Genomic DNA, 21,161 nt, shown 5'->3' on the forward strand with positions numbered 1-21,161 from the left:
GCACATCAATGCTCAACCCTGCTACAGGGGATGCACAATCCAGTGTGTTTCGTCATGCCGGTCCCAAGCCCTGGATAAATGGGGAGGATTACGTCTGGACAGGCATCCAGTGTAAAATTTTGCCAGATCAATATGTGAACAACAATACAGATTTCCATACAGGATTGGTTGAGGCCCGGGTTTACAACGGCAGCCACCAGTAATGCTAGCCAACAGGATGCTACCGGAAACTGGACTACTGTTGGCCGAAGCTGAAGAAGGAGAAGAAGATGGGGGAGATGTGTCCATAGGCAGGAGGACAGGAGGAAGGTAAAGAGAGTGGAACTGAGGGTAGGAAATTTGAATGTTGGCAGAATGACTGGTAAGGGAAGAAAGTTAACCAATATGATGGAGAGAAGGAAGGTTGATATATCGTGTGTGCAAGAGACTAAATGGAAGGGGAGTAAGGCCAGGTGGATCAGAGGTGGATTCAAATTGTTCTGTCATGGTGTGGATGGGAGGAGAAGTGGGGTTGGGATTATTCTTAAGTACCAGTATGTCAAGAGTGTTTTGGAGGTGAAAAGAGTGTCAGACAGAGTGATGATTATGAAGCTGGAAACTGGAGGTGTGATGATGAATGTTGTTATTGCATATGCCCCGCAAGTTGGGTGTGCAATGGATGAAGATTTCTGGAGTGATTTGGATGAAGTGATGGACAGTGTACCCAAGGGACAGAAAGTGGTGATTGGAGTGGACAATGGACATGTTGGTAAAGGGAAAACAGGGGATGAGGAGGTGATGGGTAGGTGTCAAAGACAGGAATGAAGAAGGTCACATGATAGTTGGTTTTGCAAAAAGGATGGGTATGGCTGAGGTGAATATGTATTTTAAGAGAGGGAGGAACATAGGGTGATGTACAAGAGTGGAGGAAGATGCACACAGGTAGACTATTTCCTATGCAAAAGAGTCAATCAGAAGGAGTGGTGGTGGCAGGGGAAAGTGTAGTTAGGCAGCATAGGATGATGGTCTGTGGGATGATACTGAAAATCAAGAAGAAGAGGAAGAGAGTGAAGACAGAGTCAAGGATCAAATGGTAGAAGTAGAAAAAATAAGACTGCAAGATTCAGTTTATGGAGGAAGTAAGACAGGCACTGGGTGGTAGTGAAGAGTTACCAGACAGATGGGCAACTACCGCAAGAGTAGTAAGAGTGGCAGCCAGAAGGATGCTTGGCATCACATCTGGACAGAGGAAGGAGGAAAAGGAAACATGGAGGTTGAATGAGGAAGTACAGTAGAGTATACAGAGGAAGAGGATGGTGTAGAAGAAGTGGGATAGTCAGAGAGATGCAGAAAGTAGACAAGAGTACAAGTAGATAAAGCGCAAGGTAAAGAGAGAGTAGGCGAAAGCTAAAGAAAAGGCGTTCAGTGAGTTGTATGAGAGTTTGGACACTAAGGGGGAGAAAATTACCTGTACAGAGGGACCAAGCTAGGAACAATGTGCAGCAGGTTAGAGTAATAAAGGATATAGATGGAAACGTACTCACAAGCGAGGAGAGTGTGTTGAACAGATGGAAAGGGTACTTTGAGAAGCTGATGAATGAAGGGAACGAGAGAGAGAAGAGGTTGGATGACGTGGAGATAGTGAATCAGGAAGTGCAACGGATTAGTAAGGAGGAATTAAGGACAGCTATGAAGAGGATGAAGAATGGAAAGGCCATTTGTCGAGATGACATACCTGTGGAAGCATGGAGGTGTTTAGGAGAGATGGCCGTAGAGTTTTTAACCAGATTGTTTAATGGAATCTTGGAAAGTGAGAGGATGCCTAAGGAGACGAGAAGATGTGTACTGGTACTGATTTCTAAGAATAAGGGAGGTGTGCAGGACTGTAGTAACTACAGGAGGATAAAATTGATGAGCCACAGCATGAAATTATAGGAAAGAGTAGTGGAAGTTAGGTTAAGAAGGGAGGTGATGATTAGTGAGTACAGTATGGTTTCATGCCAAGAAAGACAATCACAGATGCAATGTTTGCTCTGACGGTGTTGATAGAGAAGTACAGAGAAGGCCAGAAGGAGTAGCTGGAGAAAGCATATGACAGGGTACCTTGGGAGGAGTTGTGGTATTGTATGAGGAATTCAGGAATGGCAGAGAAGTATCTAAGAGTTGTATATGTACGAGGGAAGTGTGACAGTGGTGAAGACTGTGGTAGGAGTGACGGATGCATTCAACGTGGAGGAGGGATTACATCAGGGATTGGCTCTGAGCCCTTTCTTATTTGCAATGTTGATGGACAGGTTGATAGACGAGATTAAACAGGAGTCCCTGTGGAGTATGATGTTTGCTGATGACATTGTGATCTGTAATGAGAGTAGGGAGCAGGTTGAGGATACCCTGGAGAGGAGGACATATGCTCTGGAGAGGAGAGGAATGAAGGTCAGTAAGAACAAATGAGAATACATGTGTGTAAATTAGAGGGAGGTCAGTAGAATGGTGAGAATGCAGGGAGTGGAGTTGGCAAAGGTGGATGAGTTTAAATACTTGGGATCAACAGCACAGAGTAACAAGGATTGTGGAAGAGAAGTGAAAAGGAAAGTGCAGGCAGGGTGGAATGGGTGGAGAAGATTGTCAGGAGTAATTTGTGACAGACAGGTAATCATCAAGAGTGAAAGGGAAGGTCTACAGGACAGTAGTGAGACCAGCTATGTTATATGGGTTGGAGACGGTGGCATTGACCAGAAAGCAGAGACAGAGCTGGAGGTGGCAAAGTTAAAGATACTAAAATATGCATTGGATGTGATGAGGAGGATGAACAGGATTAGAAACGAGTTAGAGGGTCAGCTCAGGTTGGAAGGTTGGGAGACAAAGTCAGAAAAGCAAGATTGCGTTAGTTTGGACATGAGAAGAGGAGAGATGCTGGGTATATTGGAAAAAGGATGTTAAAGACAGAGCTGGCAGGCAAGAGGAAAATAGAAAGACTTAAGAGAAGGTTTATGGATGTGGTGAGAGAGGACATGTAGGTGATGGGTGTGACAGAGCAAGATGTAGAGGTCAGGAAGATATGGAAGAGGATGATCCACTGTTGCAACCCCTAATGGGAGCAGCCGAAAGAAGAAGGAGCATGTCAATGCTCAATGATCTATTGGTCAGGACTATGGGAAAACAGATCTTAGATGTAATTATCAAAATATAAACAGTTACACAGATGTCTTTTTTTCATATTTTATTTAGCTTAGCAGTGTACTTTAATACTTGCCAGTTGTACAGAGAGAAAAAAATCTACGTATTGTTTTGTTGTATAATATGACGCCATTTAGTTCTAGTCAGCGTGTAGAATAAATTGGGCCATCTCTACACTATGGAGTCTTTTATCAGTCTTCGGAGAGATTTGCAATAGGTGCAAATGGACATTGCCATGAAACAGACAGGATATTAACAAATATCCATAATAACATTTTTTTAAAGTTACGTTTATATTCATGCACTGGTGCATGATATTAACAGATTACATATTATACATAAGAACAGAGACTATTATCTGTTGGAAATGAGAATATTTTAGTAAAATCTAGAAATAAATAAGAGAATCAAAGATATTTGAGCAAGAAAAGAAAGGGGAAATTGGAGTTTAAGGGAAAAATCACAGAAGCTTATTCCCACCACTCCAAAAAATTGTGTTATTCTGCACAAGTATTGTGTTATTTCATAAAGATTATTACATTATTTCTGAACTCAAAATTTAACTTGATTGCGCGCTAACTGCAGACTTAATCTGCATGACTGAAACATGAACAGACACAGTGCTACAGGCTACAGCAGGCAATAATCTGCAAAATAACACAATACTTTTAGAAATAATGCAATTAAATAACCGTAACACTTTTTGAGTGGCAGGAATAATCTTTCATATTTAGCACCTAGTGCTGAGAAAATCAAAAAGGTAATCCAGTAGGAAGACAGAAAAAGTGTTCAATTGAAACTTTCAGCATATTCGCTGTAGTGGAACGTTGAAGAATATTCCCCTGCTCAGTTTATTAAAAAATATTTAATTATTTAACACATGATTAGTTATACTTGCTGAAGATTTGGCAAGACAAAACTGAGGATGATGCTTTTGAGTGAGTAAATTCACTGACACTGGAACCTGTCAATCCATAAATACATGGGAGAACATGTAGACTCCATGCAGAACCTAACACTTTAAGGCAGGAATGGCAGCTCTTCACTACCAGTGTGCATATGCTAAATCTTCTAGACTAAACTAACTAAACTTCAATCTGATTAAAACTATACATATGCCTATAATGTCACTTGACTGTATGCTAAGAATGTGCCCAATCTTACTGTACTCTCAATAGACCACAAAGCACACACATGCATTTTCATGTTGGTGGCAGCAGCCAGCAGGCAATATCTTTGGAAAATAATGAAATAAGCTTCCGTATAGTGAAAGAATGTGTGTAAAATGTGTGTAAACGTGTGCCATTTTTCAGTTACTATTCTCTAATTGTCTACAATTTACATCTGGGCATCAATATTCAATGATGTCAATAACAGCGCTTGGTGACAACTTTCCGAGGTGAATCCAGGCCCCCGGCCTTGAAACGTTACTGGGGGGAAAGATGAGCAGCGAATTAAAGTGCAGCCAGTTTCCTTTAAAAATGTTTTGCATTTGTTTTCTTAAAATGACAGAGAAATACTGTTTTGCAATATGTCTGCAATCTCCAGACATGGATCAATACTCAATCTCATTTTTAACTTTAAAAACTGACATATTTGACAAATTCTAATGCTTTTTTTAACATTGGAATCCAGTTACTCTTTAACTCCATTATAAGACCCAAGAGCAGGCTATTTTTTTAAATTAATAAAATATGTTTCATTTTATGGAGCAATTTTCATGTGCCAATTACTATATACCGCAATTGTGAGGAAATAGCTTTCACTTAAAAAATATCAAACTTATCCTTTAAGAGCTGACTTACTCATGAATATATTGCCACTGTCCAGTGAACTAATGTTACATTCTCAAACCAGTATTAAAACCATACCATATGGCGAAATGAAAAAAATGAAGTGCTATTAAAACAGTGTAAACATAGGTAGTAAAGCCAAGACTGGAGCGAAGACAACATTACCAATTGTTACAGGAACACTCTTAGTACTTGTATGATGTTCTTTACTTCACAATCATAGAATGGCTCTTACCAATAACACCTGCTTCATTGTTTCTCTCCAGGTTTTGTCTACAGCTGTAAAACGGCGTCCCTCCTCTGGCATCTGTGCCATAATGTCCGGGGAGCTGAAGATGGGCTCTAGATACAACCAAGTGGCTTGTACCTTAAGCCACTCATCCATTATCTCTTGAAGCAGAAGCAACTTGCCTTCCCATTCACTACACAAAGATAAAAAAAATACATTTGGTTATGTAGAAAAAGAGTACCTGATTTTTAAGTGGTAAATAACGAAAGGAGAATACACAAATAATGTTTCCTACCGAATTTCATTTTCGAAAGGCTTTATGAAAGGGGACCCACGCATTGTCTGTGTTTTTACAATGTGGTCATCTAATAACATCTGAATGTCATCCACAGCAGACAGAATATATGTTCCAGTCTCTCTGTATGGTATAAGATTAAATTCAATCTCATCCCACTCTGACACCATTTTCTCCATGGCTTTTTCCAGAGAATACTCCTTACTAGCAGCTTCACTGATGCCCTCAAATTGGCTCAAATAAGGTTCAAGATTCATAGTTAGGAATTTTGAGACTGTAGTCTCTTCAGTGGGTTGTAGTCTAAAGTCAACAATCTCTGACATTGCATCCCAGTGACGGTCACGCAGCCCAGGGTTGCAAAGAACCTGGATGAGAGGCAGGTGCTCCTTGAACTCCTCAACTTTTGCTTTAACTGTAGTGGCTATGTGTAGGGCATTGGGTGAATCCTGAAAGCCTTTCTCCAGTTTGTATAATCCTCGCCAATAATTCCCAACATCCTGCTCCACTTTGTCTGGATTAACCTGGGCAAATGGCCCTTCAAGCCAGTCTTTGTATTTGGCGTTGAAGTCAGAAGCTGTTTCATACAAGCGCAAATATGGGGTTAACTTTTCCTGAATCTTCTTTCGTAGTGGGTATTGTGACACTGGCCATCCAAAAGACTCCTCTTCAGCATTAATTTGATCAACCTGCAGGAAACAGAAATCAAAATATTTGCATAGACTTAAACACACAACAGCTAGTAAAAGATTCTAACATTTGTAATATAGAACAACCTAGATGACCGTATATGCTCGCGTTTAAGTTCTCCCGCGGGTAAGTCGGGGCTTGATTTTACAGTATAATTTCCAGTATTTTATAATGTCAGCCGTATAAGTCAAATGCAGAAATCTCACGCTATTGGTCCAAGGGATTATGATATGCTAACACCCACCTGATAGAGTAATCATGGAGAACACTGCCTTTTTTTCTATGTATTGTGCCTACGTGACCACATGGTAATGCCCAAACTATTCTGAAGCAACATTTGCACTTATTTGTGTTTATTATATCTCACAACCTCATACACCTTTATCGTAAGACCATCCCTTATCTACGATGGAGCATTTGATCAGAAGAAAATATGAAGCTGGTTTTAAATTAAAAGTCGTTGAAGGGGCAAAAGAAATTGGCAACTGCACTGCAGCAACAAAATCCCATGTGTCTGAGAAACACGTGTTTGAGTTTGGAGGAAGCAAGAAGATGTAAAAAAAAAATAATAATAATTAAGTGTCATATTTTTGAACAGGCATATAAGTCGGGGTCTGATTTTATGATCGATTTTTCAGGTTTCAAGACCCAACTTATACACAAGTATATACAGTACATGGATTCTAAATTTAATAAGCAACTTCTAATTTTGGACGTGTGGTTGAAACATCTGTAGGAATTGCAGAATCTCTAAGGAATATTTCCAGCACATTGTGAATCCATGACTGGCAGTTCTGGAATCTATAAGTGGATCCTTGCCAGTTATAATTAGGTGTAACTAGTAAAGTGGTCAGTTAATGGTGTAATAAAACTTGATAAAGGTAGGTTTTGTCAAAGATGACTGAGTGAACAAGTACTTACCTTTTCCATAGCAAGATCAAGCTTGGAATTCAATGTCTGGGCTTTTCTCAGATATTTATTGATTTCTGACATGTCCCCATATGTAACAAACTCTTCAACTTGCTTGCTGTAGCTGTCCAGCTCTTCTACAAATCTTTCACAACGCAGCTGAAATAAAGTAATACAGGTTCATTTTTTAATTAATGGTCAGTACCATTTCTGTTATTTAGCTGCAAGTATAAAGGTAATGATAAATATGTGTGTAAGTAAGTGGTCTGATTCATTCAATAACATGTAAAATTAGAGCAGACTTTAAGTATTAATATTTGAATAGTAATCAATCCTTTTGGTTTACAAAGGACTAAAACATAACTTGAGTGATTAATTAATTGATAATGACTTGGAAGGTAAAACACGAAAACACATTATTTTAAGTCAATATTATCCTTCCCAGGCTCTGGTGAATGCCATCTCAATGTCAGCTGTTGGAAGTCCTCACGTTTAAAACTTATTTTTAAACTTCACCTGAGTTTCCAGCATCTCAGATTTTGGTAGAACTTGCAAGATGATAACCAGTAACAAACATAGTCATGTGCAATATTATTTGAAAAAGATTTAAAATGCTAGACAGGTAACTCATTAAACAGCAAAGTGTAGCTCTAAACAGGTTACAGGTCTTTCTTTTATTTTTACATACACCATGTTTAAACTCGGAATCTTTCAAAACAGAAATACATTAATGCTTGAAATTTAGCAGAAAAATTTGTTCCAGAATGTCTTTGCAATTATTTTATATCTTACACCATTTATCTATTTTTTTCACCATGGAAGTCTAATATAAAATCTCTATAAGTAGTTCATAATCCCACTGGAATACAGTAATCCCTCACTATATCGCGCTTCGACTTTCGCGTCTTCACTCTATCGCGGATTTTAAATGTAAGCATATCTAAATATATATCACGGATTTTTCGCTGGTTCGCGGATTTCTTTTAATTTATGGTACATGCTTCTTTAGTTTGTTTGCCCAGTTGATTTCATACAAGGGACGCTATTGCCGGATGGCTTAGAAGCTACCCAATCAGAGCATGTATTACATATTAACTAAAACTCCTCAATGATATAAGATATGCTTCCCGCGCGGTGCTTGATTGTTTGCTTTTCTCTCTCTTTCACCCTCTCTGACATTCTCTGTGCCTGACGGAGGGTGTGTGAGCAGAGGGGCTGTTTGCACAGAAGCTGTTTGCTTAAAAGATACGGACGCTCCTCTAAAAATTGCCGCTTTATCGCGGTGCTTCGGCATACTTAAAAGCCCAAAAGCACGTATTGATTTTTTGATTGTTTGCTTTTCTCTCGCTCTCTCTCTTTGACATTCTCTGCTCCTGACACGCATTCTTTGAAGATAAGATATGTTTGCATTCTTTTAATTGTGAGAAAGAACTGTCATCTCTTTCTTGTCATGGAGTACAGTTTAAACTTTTGACTAAAGGGTGTTATTTCATGTCTAGAGGGCTCTAATAATGTTAACAGTGTGGGAGAGTTTATAAGGGCTTAAAATATATAAAAATAACCATACACATATAAGGTTTCTACTTTGCGAATTTTCATATATCTCGGGGGGTTCTGGAACGCAACCCCCGCGATCGAGGAGGGATTACTGTATTTTAAACATTAGATCAATAACTATATGTGCTTTGTTTATTTATTTTTATTTCTGGTTAGGCAGACCCCTTGGTTACAAAAGGGCAAGGTGTACAGCATTATGTGGATATTTCAAGTTTCCAGCTCTACATCTTCTGGCATTAGAATGTGGGACACAGCTCTGTTTGTAAATTTATCTATCCGATATTATGTGTGAAATGTTGCATTCAGCCCACTGGTGGCCATTACTTTTTCAGTCATTCTCCATGTGTCTCAGTTATTCACGGGGACCAAGATGTGTCAGCCTTAGGTGTATAGGTTATATGTGGGGACACTCGTGTATTGCTAAAATTAGTGAGCTCATATGTGGAGTGCTGTGGAGTGATAGGCTGTGCAGGTACTACTCAATTCTGTGTGCATTTTCTGCAATAAAAAATTAAAAGTGTGAAATAGTAGAAAAAAAACAGAGTCAAGGACAAAGCAAAGGTTAAGACTAAAAAAAGAAAATGAGAGAATGTAAGAGGCAACTTGAACACCAAAAATCAGTCAAAACCCAGAGCTAATTTATAAAACCAGTACCCAAAAAGCAAAACAATAACAGTTTTCTAAGTCCTGACCAGTTGTGGATACAAAATGGCAGCTGAGACAACCTTTTAACCCTTCACCATTTACCCGATGTTATGACCCTCGACGTCACGCCCCTAGCAAATACGACCTGCCATCTCCATAAGTCTAAACAAAAATGGCATCTGAAAGGTCATTGCATAAAAGTACATTTCTAAATGAAGGCTCTAATCAAGAAGATAAACATAGAATTAAATTCCTTGAATGTATAATCCCCAGAAATGATACCCTCAGAAATTCAATTCAAAAGAAACTCTATTCATAACACTGTGTTATTAAAAAAGGTTCTCTATGTGTGAGATGAGTTTAGGGTGTGAGAGAAGGTTAGCTCAGAATGAACCCATTGTGTTCCACTAACCCCCCCCGACAACACACTTTGTTGAGACTGTTTACAGGTTGGCTACAAATCCACTGTACATTCATATTGCTCTTATACACTGCACCGCTATAACCATGGGAATATTTAGTTTTGAGAGTTAAAATGGTTATACACACTTTACAGATATTGTTTATTTGTTGGCCGAGCTGTATGATCACTAGACCTACAGAATTAAATTATGTTTTAATGACGTGTGTGGTTGGAAAATAACTTCCATCCATATCACCTAAATTATTCATTTAAGTGGTGATATGAGGAAGCAATTTATTATTTACGCGTGTTACTAGAATAGTTTCTGGAAAAAAAAACATTGTTTAATAGCTGTAGCTAAAGTGGCTTCCAACAAAACCTGAAAGTTAATTGTGCAAGCAGGATACTTTTTAAAAGAGAAATGCAAATTGTGTGCCAGTTTATAGTACCTGGATTAATGATTGGATTCTATGATGGGACCTTTGAATATACACTTACACAAATACACAGCTTTCCTGTAGCTGTTTCCCCATAATCCCTGTTGTGGGGCATCCTCTAAATTTACTCATAAAGCAAACCTTAAATTACTTGATTACTAAAAAATAAGACATATAATTAGACCAAGAGATAAAACCAGACCCTCCACCTGGGGCACCTGTAACAGTAACTTAGTTCAAATTATAACAAAATGTATATCACCAGTTCAGAAAGAACTAGGCAGCTTTAAATGCTGCTTATTAAACATTTGCTCTCTTGGAAGTAAAGCTGTATTGGTAAATGATATTATATTAAGTACAAAATCTGATCAGTGTCTTCTCGCTGAAACCTGGCTTAGTAAATCTGACACAGCTCCCCTAGCTGAAGCATTGCCACATGGATACACATTCTTTCAAAAATCTAGAAACTCTGGTCGAGGAGGTGGCTTTGGAATAATTCATTGTGATAAAATACAAATCACTGCTAAAAATTTAGGTGACTTTACATCCTTTGAGGCATTCATTTTAAATGCCTGTATTAAAATAGATTCCAACACAACTGTATTGTTAGTCTACAGACCACCAGGGCAATATTCATTGTTCATGACCAAATTTGGCAACCTTTTCTCTGATTTGGCTATAAATTATGATCATATAGTGTTGATGGGGGATTTTAATGTACACATTGATGTGAAAACTGACATTTTTAGCAAACGTTTTACTTATTTGTTAAATTCAGTGGGATTTTTCTCGGATTGTCAAAAGTCCAACTCATAACCATAAATTAGATTTATCATAATTTACAAAGTTGAAATTCAAAATTTAAATATTACTCCACTAAATGAAGTTATTTCTGATCGCCACTTAATTACGTTTGATTTGGTTCTGCTCTTACTGATTAAAACGAAGACAGGATGACATCTAGATTATGATTCTGCTTCAAATGTAATTGAGAAAATGCATAATTGAGGAAAACAATTTAGCTCAGTTAACATCAAATGTAAATGTGGAAAACAATTTAGATCAACTAACATCAAATTATAATATGAACTTGAGAGATGCTCTGGACACAGTGGCTCCCCTTAAAAATAAATGATCAAAACACATAGAAACTCTCCCTCAAGCTCATAAATTAGAGTGACAAAAACTGGAGTGAAGATGGAGAACAACAAAGCTCCAGGTCTTTCAAATTCCATCAACAGAGAGGGTTAAAAAATATAAAAAGCTCTCTTTAAAGCTCACTCATACTACTATTCTAAAATAATAGATAACAATAATAAAAATCATTGGGTACTGTTAGAACAGTGGCTAATTTAACAAATGGGAATTCAGATCTACAGTGCAAAATACCAACAGACATTAGCAGTACAGATTTTATCTTCTTCTTTAATGAGAAAATTAAAAATATATGATCCCAGATCTCAGTATCACAGTGCAAATCACATGCTAGCCTGGCAAACTCTGTCTCACCTTGCATTTAACACTTCAGAAATTTAACACTTTAGAACAGGAAGTCCCAACTTTAACTTCTAAAATGAAACCTACTACTTGTTCCCTAGATCCAGTGCCAACACAACGAGCAAAAAGTGCAATGGATGCTCTTGTAGCACCTTTTCTTAACATTATTAATAGTTTATTACTGCATGGCACAGTACCAAATGCACTAAAAGTGTCAGCCATCAAACCATTACTTAAAAAGTCAGACCTAGACCTACACATACTTCATAATTATAGAACCATTTCAAATGTACCCTTTCTCTCTAAAATACACCTTACACATAATAATTTATTTGAGAAATTCCAATCTGGCTTCTGCACTGGTAATAGTACAGAAACAGCTCTAACACATGTTGTAAATGACATTCTGATATCCTCTGATGAAGGAAAGTCCCCTGTGATTATGTTGTTAGACTTAAGCGCATCATTTGACACCATTGACAATTCTACTACACAGGCTGGAAAATGACATTGGGATCACAGGCATTGCCCTTGCCTGGTTTAGGACTTCTTTATCAAATCGATTTCATTACATACGGAAATGTGCTGACAGTACTCCATCATCATACAAAGAAGTGAGACAGCTCAGTACTGGGATCTTTACTGTTTTCACTTTACATGCTGGAATCTATCATTAGAAAACATGATAATAATTTTTCTCTCATATGCAGATGACACCCAGTTATACCTTTCTTTTAGACCAAATGAAGTTTCTCTGATTTTGTCTTTAGTTGTGTTAGTGAATTAAAGGAGTGGATGGATAAGAACTACTTGTCTTTAAACACTGACAAAACAGAGATGTTAATTATTGGAGGGAATGATGCTGATCACAACGGTATTTTGACATTATTTAAAATGGTTGGAATCACTCTTAATTCTAATGAATCTGCCCACAATTTAGGCATTATCTTTGAGACTAGTATGTCATTTAATGTGCACATTGCAAAGTTGTTCAAATCATGTTTCTTCCATCTTAAAAACGTTGGGAAATTAAGGAGTTTTCTAACTAAACAGGATATTGAGAAATTAATTCATGCATTTATTTCTAGTAGGATTGACAAGTACAATGCGGTATTCACTGGATGTTCAAATTGTTGTTTATACAGCTTCCAGTTAATTCAAAATGCTGGTACAAGAATTAATACAAGAACAAAAAAATACAAACACATAATTCCAGTTCCGAAATCCTTACACAGGCTCCCAATTAAGTTCAGGGCAGATTTCAAAATCCTACTTTTAACATATAAAGCCTTAAATGGCCAAGGTCCGGCTTACTTATCTGAACTTACCATTACCTACAAACCAGAGCGCACATTAAGATCTCAAGATGCCGGTCTGCTTATGATTCCAAGGATTAATAAAATAACAGTGGGAGGTCGAGGTTTTAGTTACAGGGCCCCTAAACTGTGGAATGGTCTGCCTGCTACTATAAGAGATGCCCCTTCGGTCTCAGTTTTTAAATCCCAACTGAAGATTCACTACTTCAGTTTAGCATACCCAGACTAGAGCTGCTGATAACTGTACATACAGCATATCTGTTGTTAGTCAACAGCATTAAAACATAAGTAATATGATAGTTATAATTTGTTACTATCAATTATTCTGTTTCTCTTCTCAGTACTCAAATGTGGCATTTGGAGCAAGTGTACTACTGCCAAGTTGTTTGCCTGCCTATGGAAAAGTCACTTCTGATGGGAGAGCACTGGAATTGTCAAGTAGAGGGGTCCTTTCATCAGACTGGCTGGAACAGCACTTACTCAGCTGTGGAATTGCCAGTAAGGTGGTGGGCAACTTGATGGCCGACGTCTCCAGAACTCTGAGTAAATCTGAATTCTATTATGTGATCATCTGCTCCTGCATTTTGTTTTGTACTTGCAATATTACTATTGTACTATTATATTGTAATGAGGATTACTGTGTTCTGTCCTGTGTATCATATTGTATTTACCCCCTTTCTTGACACCCACTGCATACCTAACCTACTTGGAAAGGGGTCTCTCCCTGAATTGCCTTTCCCAAGGTTTCTTCCATTTTTTTCCACTAAATGGGTTTTTTGGGAGATTTTTCTTGTTTTCTTTTCCTTTTATAGCCCATTGCGGCACTCATTGTGTGATTTTGGGCTATACAAAAATAAATTGTATTGTACATGTAGGGTTAAAAGTCATGATAACAGGCAATTGCCCCAGGATATACATGGGGGTCAGCAGCATTTGTGATTGCCACAGCCATAGGTGCTCACATTGGTCTCCACACACACATGCCGGTTAGGTGCATTGGCGATCCTAAATTGTCCCTAGTGTGTGCTTGGTGTATGTGTATGTGTGCCCTGCCTTGCTCCCTGTGTTGGCTGGGATTGGTTCCAGCAGATCGCCGTGACACTATAGATATAGCAGGTTGGATAATGGATGGATGGACACCTTAATATTTCAAGGCTACAATTAATGAAAAGAAAAATCATGAATGGGTAATTTTAAATTGATACAATAGATGTGTGTATAAAAATGTGGTTATGCTGTAGGTTACCAAACAAGTCATATGCAAGACTTCTCTGACCTGGATAAAGTATATATTTATATCTGAAATACAGAAGATCTCAGGAACGTTTCAGAAAATTAAGGAATCCTAAATTTGAGTTTTGTTGTAAATGTGTCCTATTAATTACATGCTTTCAATTTCATGGATTAAATAAAATCAAGAAGGTTCTTTTAATTGTCCTCTTCTTGTTTTGAATAGCTTATCATGTTTTGAGCTGTCTGCAGGGAAGGCCTTAAACAAAACATGTTTAGCTAGGAAGCAAAATTTATTGGCTAAGTTACAAGAACATTATTAAAATCATTCCACTGCAAATGATATTTCTCTAAAAGTTTTTTGGTATTGGTGAAGGACAAGGGATGTCATAGATAAGAATACTTTTATATGACTGTTCACAATATACATCATAAAACAATAGAATTACAAAAGTTATAACGCATACATTAAAAATGATTTGCCATTTTTCATAAATTTTCTTTCTAATAAGTAGTGTGTTATTTTAAAATACTCTATAATAAAACATAACACTTTAGTTTAGGTATCTACTATATAATAAAACACTAAGGTCTGTGTACCCAGCCCCTCAGCAATCTGATTGGTTAGTATAGCTATGATGGCTTGATGAAAGAGGAAGTGCAAGTATGAGACACTCAAGGAGGAGTAAAGGAGCACACTGAGACAGTTGACTTCAAAGTTGGAAAGTATAAAACCGCACAAGAGGTGAGAAATTTGCCTCAAAAACAGTGACAGAGTCTGAGAAGTAGGCTTTACGGAAATACACTCAAGAAAGGGAGAACCAGTGAAGAGCGGTTCAGACACACATGAATACTGAGGAAAGACATTGAGAGTGCACATAGGGCAAGAGAGAGAAAATGTTTTTAAATTATTCTATTACATTTGATGGATACTGTGGCTAGTCCATTATAAATCAGCTATTAGCAGTCTATAAATATTTTGCATTGTTACTAACAATAATAAATTATCTGTTTTATTTCAAATTGAAAATTCTTCTAATAATTTGTAGACAATTATTATCTACTGTCACACACACACGTGTTTAGGTGACAACCAAAGGGCCTGAATAAATATAGTTCCAGCCCGGACCAGGGGGTGGCGAAGTGCGCTAATTCTTTCTCTCAATTCCTTACAGACCATTCTCGGGAAATCCCGCCCTGTTTTGGGATAGCCAATGATGTCACTTCTGGTTCCGGTCCTGATGACATCACTTCCCCCCCGAGCGTTTAAAAGTCATCATCTTAAAGATGATACTCAGTTCTGTTTTGGACTCAGTTGTGTGAACATGTCTTTGTCTTTTGACAGATTTTGCAGCCAGGAAATATTATACGGGTGGCTGCCCCAAACCTTCCCAATGTCTCTTGGTTATTCTTGTGACACTTATAACGGATATGTAAACTGGAGTGTTAACCAATAAAACACCATATGTATAATGATGGAGAAGAGAAAATGAACTGACCTTCAGGCCTTCCTGGAACTGCCCTGTCTTCTGACTAACAATTTGACGATGTTCTTCAAAAATTTCAGGCATACGTGAATACCACTGAAAAGTGTTATTGTTGAGTCGCATATCCCCAGGGGACAAAGTGGCGTAGTCCATCAAGAATGAGAGTCGATTTTTGGCTTCCACAAGCTTCTGTTCCATTTCTAACATGTCATGAGATTCTACTTTTTTTACGTAAGCCTGTGAAATATGAGATGATTTCAGATAATTTACAGTTAGCATGACCAAGAATAGTAGATACATAAGTAAATTAAAGTCTAATTTTCATGTACTGAATATAAATATATTTGTAAAATAGGTCCTTTATGCACTTACTTTAAGTTCCATTAGCTCTTGAGAATTTGGAGGAGTACCCAATGCCTTTTCTGCTATCTTCTCAAATTCTTCACATAACCTGTAATAAAAGAATATGGGGTGACTATAGTCTACAGCAAGATATACTTTGTTTGTTTGCCATGATATTTAATCACTTAATATCAATACTACACAAACGTATAAATTTGTTAAAAAATTTTAAATGAATACTCCATTTACTCAATTGTTACTTACGCCATAGTATTTGTAGTTACAACCGAGAAAAAGCATGGAAAGAAGAGGTAGCAAAGCATGTCATACAGTGGATTTTAAAGGGAGTGAGCACAGGCCAGTGCTGAAGAATGTCCATGAGAAAATCTCAAATTACTTGTGTTGTTAGTTATCGGGCTGTATGCCCACAATGTCCAAAAAGCATGTATTTCTTGCTAAAATATTGTTAAATAAATGTAATTAAAAATCAGTAGCGTACAAAAGTGAAGAGTTTTCAAACTAGACAGAGCTTTTTAATTGCAGGATGGCCTCCCACCTTCATTCATTGGTCAAGAGCCCGGTTTTCAATTAGGAAGACTGAATTCACTTGAACACATTTCACGTTTTCCACTACTTTGCTTGGAGACCACTTCTTTCAAAATTAATTGTATTTTTTATATTCTTACTTTCATGTTTTTTGCATCATCATGTTATCATTAATATATAGCTTTCTAGATTTTTTGTTTTAGAGAGTGTTTAAATTGTACGGTAATAAAATTTGGGAGCTAAAATTTTTAGGTTTAGTTCAAGCTCTTAATATTCCATATTTATTATAGGCTCAAAATATGAATTTGTGTAAATTCAGAAATTTGTTTAAATATTAATTTGATGTTAATTTGTTGAAACTTCATTTGTTTAAAGCGTTATCAAAATTTTTAGACTGTTTTGTATTTAACATGATTGCCACAGTGTTTGGTTCCCATTGTTATGACTGATTCATGCATTACTAGGGGAGTGTCCTGTGTAGTTGTGACCTTCAGGCATGACGCAACAGGATAAAATACCATTGGGAATTCACTTTGTTTGATTGTTTGTTTTAAAAGTTTTTCAGTCATAGAGTTTCCTATTTCTGATCTTTGCTATCAATTTATTTACTATGATGATTTCTCTTGTTTTGGCTTTAAAGCATCATTTTTGTTTTCCTGTTTTGATCCTTTTTCTTTTAACTCATCTTTTCCTCCAGTCATTCCTCAATCTTGTCAGTTTTCTGACATAACATTTAAGATGTTACATTTTCAGCTTAAGTTTTTGTTTCTTTATCTGGTCAGTGGTATACTATATTTATTTTTCTTTTAGTCTTTGCTATTTTTCATTATCATTCATTGTTTTCCACTGTTTTTTTTTAAACATTGTTCTGTTACTTTATTTATTTAATCATGTATTTGTTATTTTTATTCCGTTTGGTTATCATTTAGTATCTTTCTGTATCTTGCTGGTCTCGTATTGCCCGTATATTTTGCGTGTGGTTCCCTATGAGGCGGGGCCACCTGTCCATCTCTGTTGAGGATTGGCAATCTCTTGCAGTTCATGCAAATAACGCTTTGGTGGAGTAGAGATTTGTCTTTGTAAGCATTAACACTCCTTTGGTTTTCTTGGACATTTTTGTATCTTTAGATTTTGTGGATCTGGACTTGCTGTGGATTGCCTTTTAGGCCAATTATTTTTGCCTCCATTTTCCTAGGGCCAGGTTGTAATGAAGTGAGACTTTTTGGGGCAGGCCACTTTTTTGCCATTTACATACTGCTGAAATCATAACTGTCAGCTTTGTGAATTACTTCTAATTTGGAATAAACTATACTTTGTCTTTGATTAGTTATTTGTAAATTACTCTTCAATATTTGTAGCATATCCTTTGTTATTTTTAAATTTTATAAATTAATATTTTTTCGATTAATAAATATTTAATAATTGATATATTTTTGTTTTGCGAATTGGTGGTTTTAGTAATGAATATTCCTGAGTCAGTGTTTTAGGACCATCTCCCTATTGTCAGGATTTCAGCAGTTTCACAAGTTTATGTTTTTTCTTATTAAAATCATTTTTTCTCCCCGTCATCTTCAATTTGGTTTGTGTTTCTTTTATTTAGTATTTTCTATTTATCCCCCTTCTCTTACCCTTATTGTTAGAGCCGCAGACACCTGGCAGGTCTATTTAAGACTCAGCCAGCCACACACATTTTGCTATCATTAGCTCGCACAAGCTGCTGTGTTTTCATGGCCCCATTTCTTGTTTTCTTGTTTAAATGTTAGCTTTCTTTTGAAACTCCACTGTTTTTGACATTGAGATTATAGTTTTCACTTTGTGGATTTTGCATTGGATTTTGATTGTTTTGCTACTTCTGTTCTTTGTTGTCCCCTTCCTTTTTGATCATTTACTTTCAAGACCTTATTCTTTGTTAATATGTTTATTTCTGATTTCTGTTTGTTTATCATTTGAAGTGTTTATTCTTTTCAGTAATGATTTATTTAATTGTTATTTGATTATTTTGATCTTAGAGTATAGAGCTCTGTATTTATAAAGTTTTCATAAATCATTTAATAAAATTAATACAATATAGCTTGGAGTGTTGGAAGGATTTTTTGCGATTTTGGCATTCCTGGTTTGAGATTTATCGGCACTCATATGTCTATCGCGCAAATGTCGGGTCACAATATTAATAACACTAAATACTTGTGGGTGGTCTATTGAGGCATTTGTGACAGGTGTTACGTATTAATGTGTGTTTATGCATTTTTTTGAGTAGTTAAAGGTTTCACTTTCATGTATTTTCTGGTTTTGCTGTAATTATGCGCTGTCTTTTTAAAAACACTTCCATTCCCTGTTCCTTGTGGATGGAGTCCCAGCTGATGTCACAGCCGTTGGGTGCTCCTCCTGGCTTTATCTTCAGAACCAGAGGCAGGACTCAGCAGTCAAACATTCATTTATGGTTGGAGTATTGCGAGTGGTTCTGTTTCAGTTATTTTTTGTTCTCTTGCTTTTGCCTAAAGGATTTTGAGTCACAACTGTGTATTGGTATTTTGTTTACTGTGGATTTACTGTTTTGCCTATTTTTGTTTTTTGAGCATATTTTTTATCTATGAATAAATCCTTGCTTTATAAAGAATCTTCATTGTCCTTCTACTTGAGAAACTTTGTGATACATTTTTGGGACTTTTAAGTTTGAAGGCTAAAATCCCTTTTGGCAGGCTAGCAGAGTTAGAAGAAGTGTGCTGGCATAAGGTCTTTTCCAGGCAGGCAAAAGAGGCCTGGCCTAGCCAGTGAGGCCTTTTGCAGACCTTACACCCCTTATTCGCCATGTTTGTGTCTGCAATTCACAACGGGTAATTTCTGTTGCCTAAAAACTACAAATGGTAGAAATGAATAGTGACGTGACCTGTGTGGAAAGGTAAAGTACTGCAGTAAGTATGTCTAAGGGTGAGTGTCATGAATCACTGTTATTGTTGATTTATTCTGAAAAAAATACATTTTTCCTTTTGAATTTCAAACTCTCCTTGTATGTTTTCGAATATCAGGAATCTGTGGAATTAATTATTTCCTTCATGCAAAGTTGTTCTGAAAAGATTTTTAATTATTTTGATTGTGTCATAAATATCCCACAATGCTATTTTGTTTTTCTGTCCCTTGTCATTGTGGACTAAGGCTGCTATGCGGTAGCTAGAGACATACCCCCTGAAGGTCTCTCTTGTTCTGCTATTCCACTACGGTGTACATGGCTTCCAGACAGATCATGCAGTGTCCAACTTAATAAATTCCTTTCTAAAACTGTTTTCTGTGCTTTATTGGCCTTGATCTTGGTTTTACTTAATCTCTATGATTCTGGCTTCATCCCTAATTTTGTCACTTGGCCATTTTGACCTCCTGGTTTTCTCTCTTCCTGATTCTTTTATTTAGTTTCTGTCCGTCTTCAACAGTAGTATTGTGAGGCATTACAACAATGAAAAAAATGAATATAAAGTAAGACGTTGAAAATATGTATTTCAAACTGACTGCATCAGCAAGACAATTTGGAATATTTTAATATTCTGCTCTGACGCCTAGAACTTCAAAATGACAAATGCAGAACTAGGAAAATGGCTCAATATTAAAAGTCAAAACTCCCTGACAACAACACAAAACCCAGCTTCTGTGTGCAAAAAATATCATAGCCCTTTTACTGTAACCTACCAGCTTATTACTTTCTTGTCACCGAATGTTCCCAAAATTTAATAAAGTTGAGATCTGAAGGCCTCAGTGGTGCTACTCACAGCTATAATACTTGGTAAATATGAGAAGCCTACTTTATTGTGAGACATAAAGCTTGAAGTTCTTTATCTTTCTTTATTCTAATATAATCTGCCTTCTGTAGCTCAATTTTATTTTCTATGCCCCTAGCCTCACAAATGTAATATTTGTTACACTGAAATGTCTGTAGCATCTCTGCTCTAAGTTAGGATGAAGAATATTAGGATTGATAATGTGAGAAAATATCCCACAGTTTTTCGTAATGAAACAGAACCTTATTGAGTTACAAAAGGCATAATGATGGCCTGTAAACCTATAACCTACTGCTGAGGAACGTGTCACAGCGACTTTTCCCCTCTCAAGACATTTTAACACCTAATTAATTGGAGCATTTTTTTTCAAACTCTGGAGAGGTTGCTCCTCTAGCCTGGTTATTTTAGGAAGATCTGAACCCGCCAGTCAAACTTTGGTATGGACCAAAACAACCGTACCAAGACACTTTGGAAACTGTGGTCTTGCAGTGATACCAGATGAGCCCTGGAATGGTTTGCAAATACAGTGCATTATTGGAAACATTTCTACCAGTACTTACACAATCTTGGTATAAAAATAAATCCACACATGCATAACAATGTGCATAAAACCACTTGTACAAGTACCAATCAGATCAATCCTAGCACCTGATGCAGCTTCAATGCCTCTTTTTCTGTCTCACCATCAGAGGAGATAGAAGTTGACCACACAAAAAAGGTGTAGACTAGAGAGTAGAGTTAGTGACCAATGTATGACCTTTGCAGCTGACCATCAAACCTCCTAAACTTACAACACAAGAATGGTGCAGACAGGTGGGCTGTCCTCTCAATGTACCTTCCTATTCATGTGAATATTACAATTGCC

General features: G+C 37.0%; 1 protein-coding gene across 1 annotated transcript in view; it reads right to left on the bottom strand.

The window, feature by feature from the left end:
* dnah7 (dynein, axonemal, heavy chain 7) overlaps positions 1-21,161 on the bottom strand; it is a 422,487-nt gene that overhangs the window by 367,528 nt on the left and 33,798 nt on the right. Inside the window, exons 11-15 of the mRNA XM_039755900.1 lie at positions 16,014-16,092; positions 15,654-15,878; positions 7,082-7,228; positions 5,474-6,159; positions 5,185-5,371 (exon numbers count right to left, since the gene is read on the bottom strand). Coding sequence (XP_039611834.1) covers positions 5,185-5,371; positions 5,474-6,159; positions 7,082-7,228; positions 15,654-15,878; positions 16,014-16,092 — 1,324 coding nt within the window. The remainder of the gene's footprint in view (positions 1-5,184; positions 5,372-5,473; positions 6,160-7,081; positions 7,229-15,653; positions 15,879-16,013; positions 16,093-21,161) is intronic.

This window comes from Polypterus senegalus, chromosome 6, assembly GCF_016835505.1.
Source record: "Polypterus senegalus isolate Bchr_013 chromosome 6, ASM1683550v1, whole genome shotgun sequence".
Lineage (NCBI taxonomy): Eukaryota > Metazoa > Chordata > Cladistia > Polypteriformes > Polypteridae > Polypterus > Polypterus senegalus.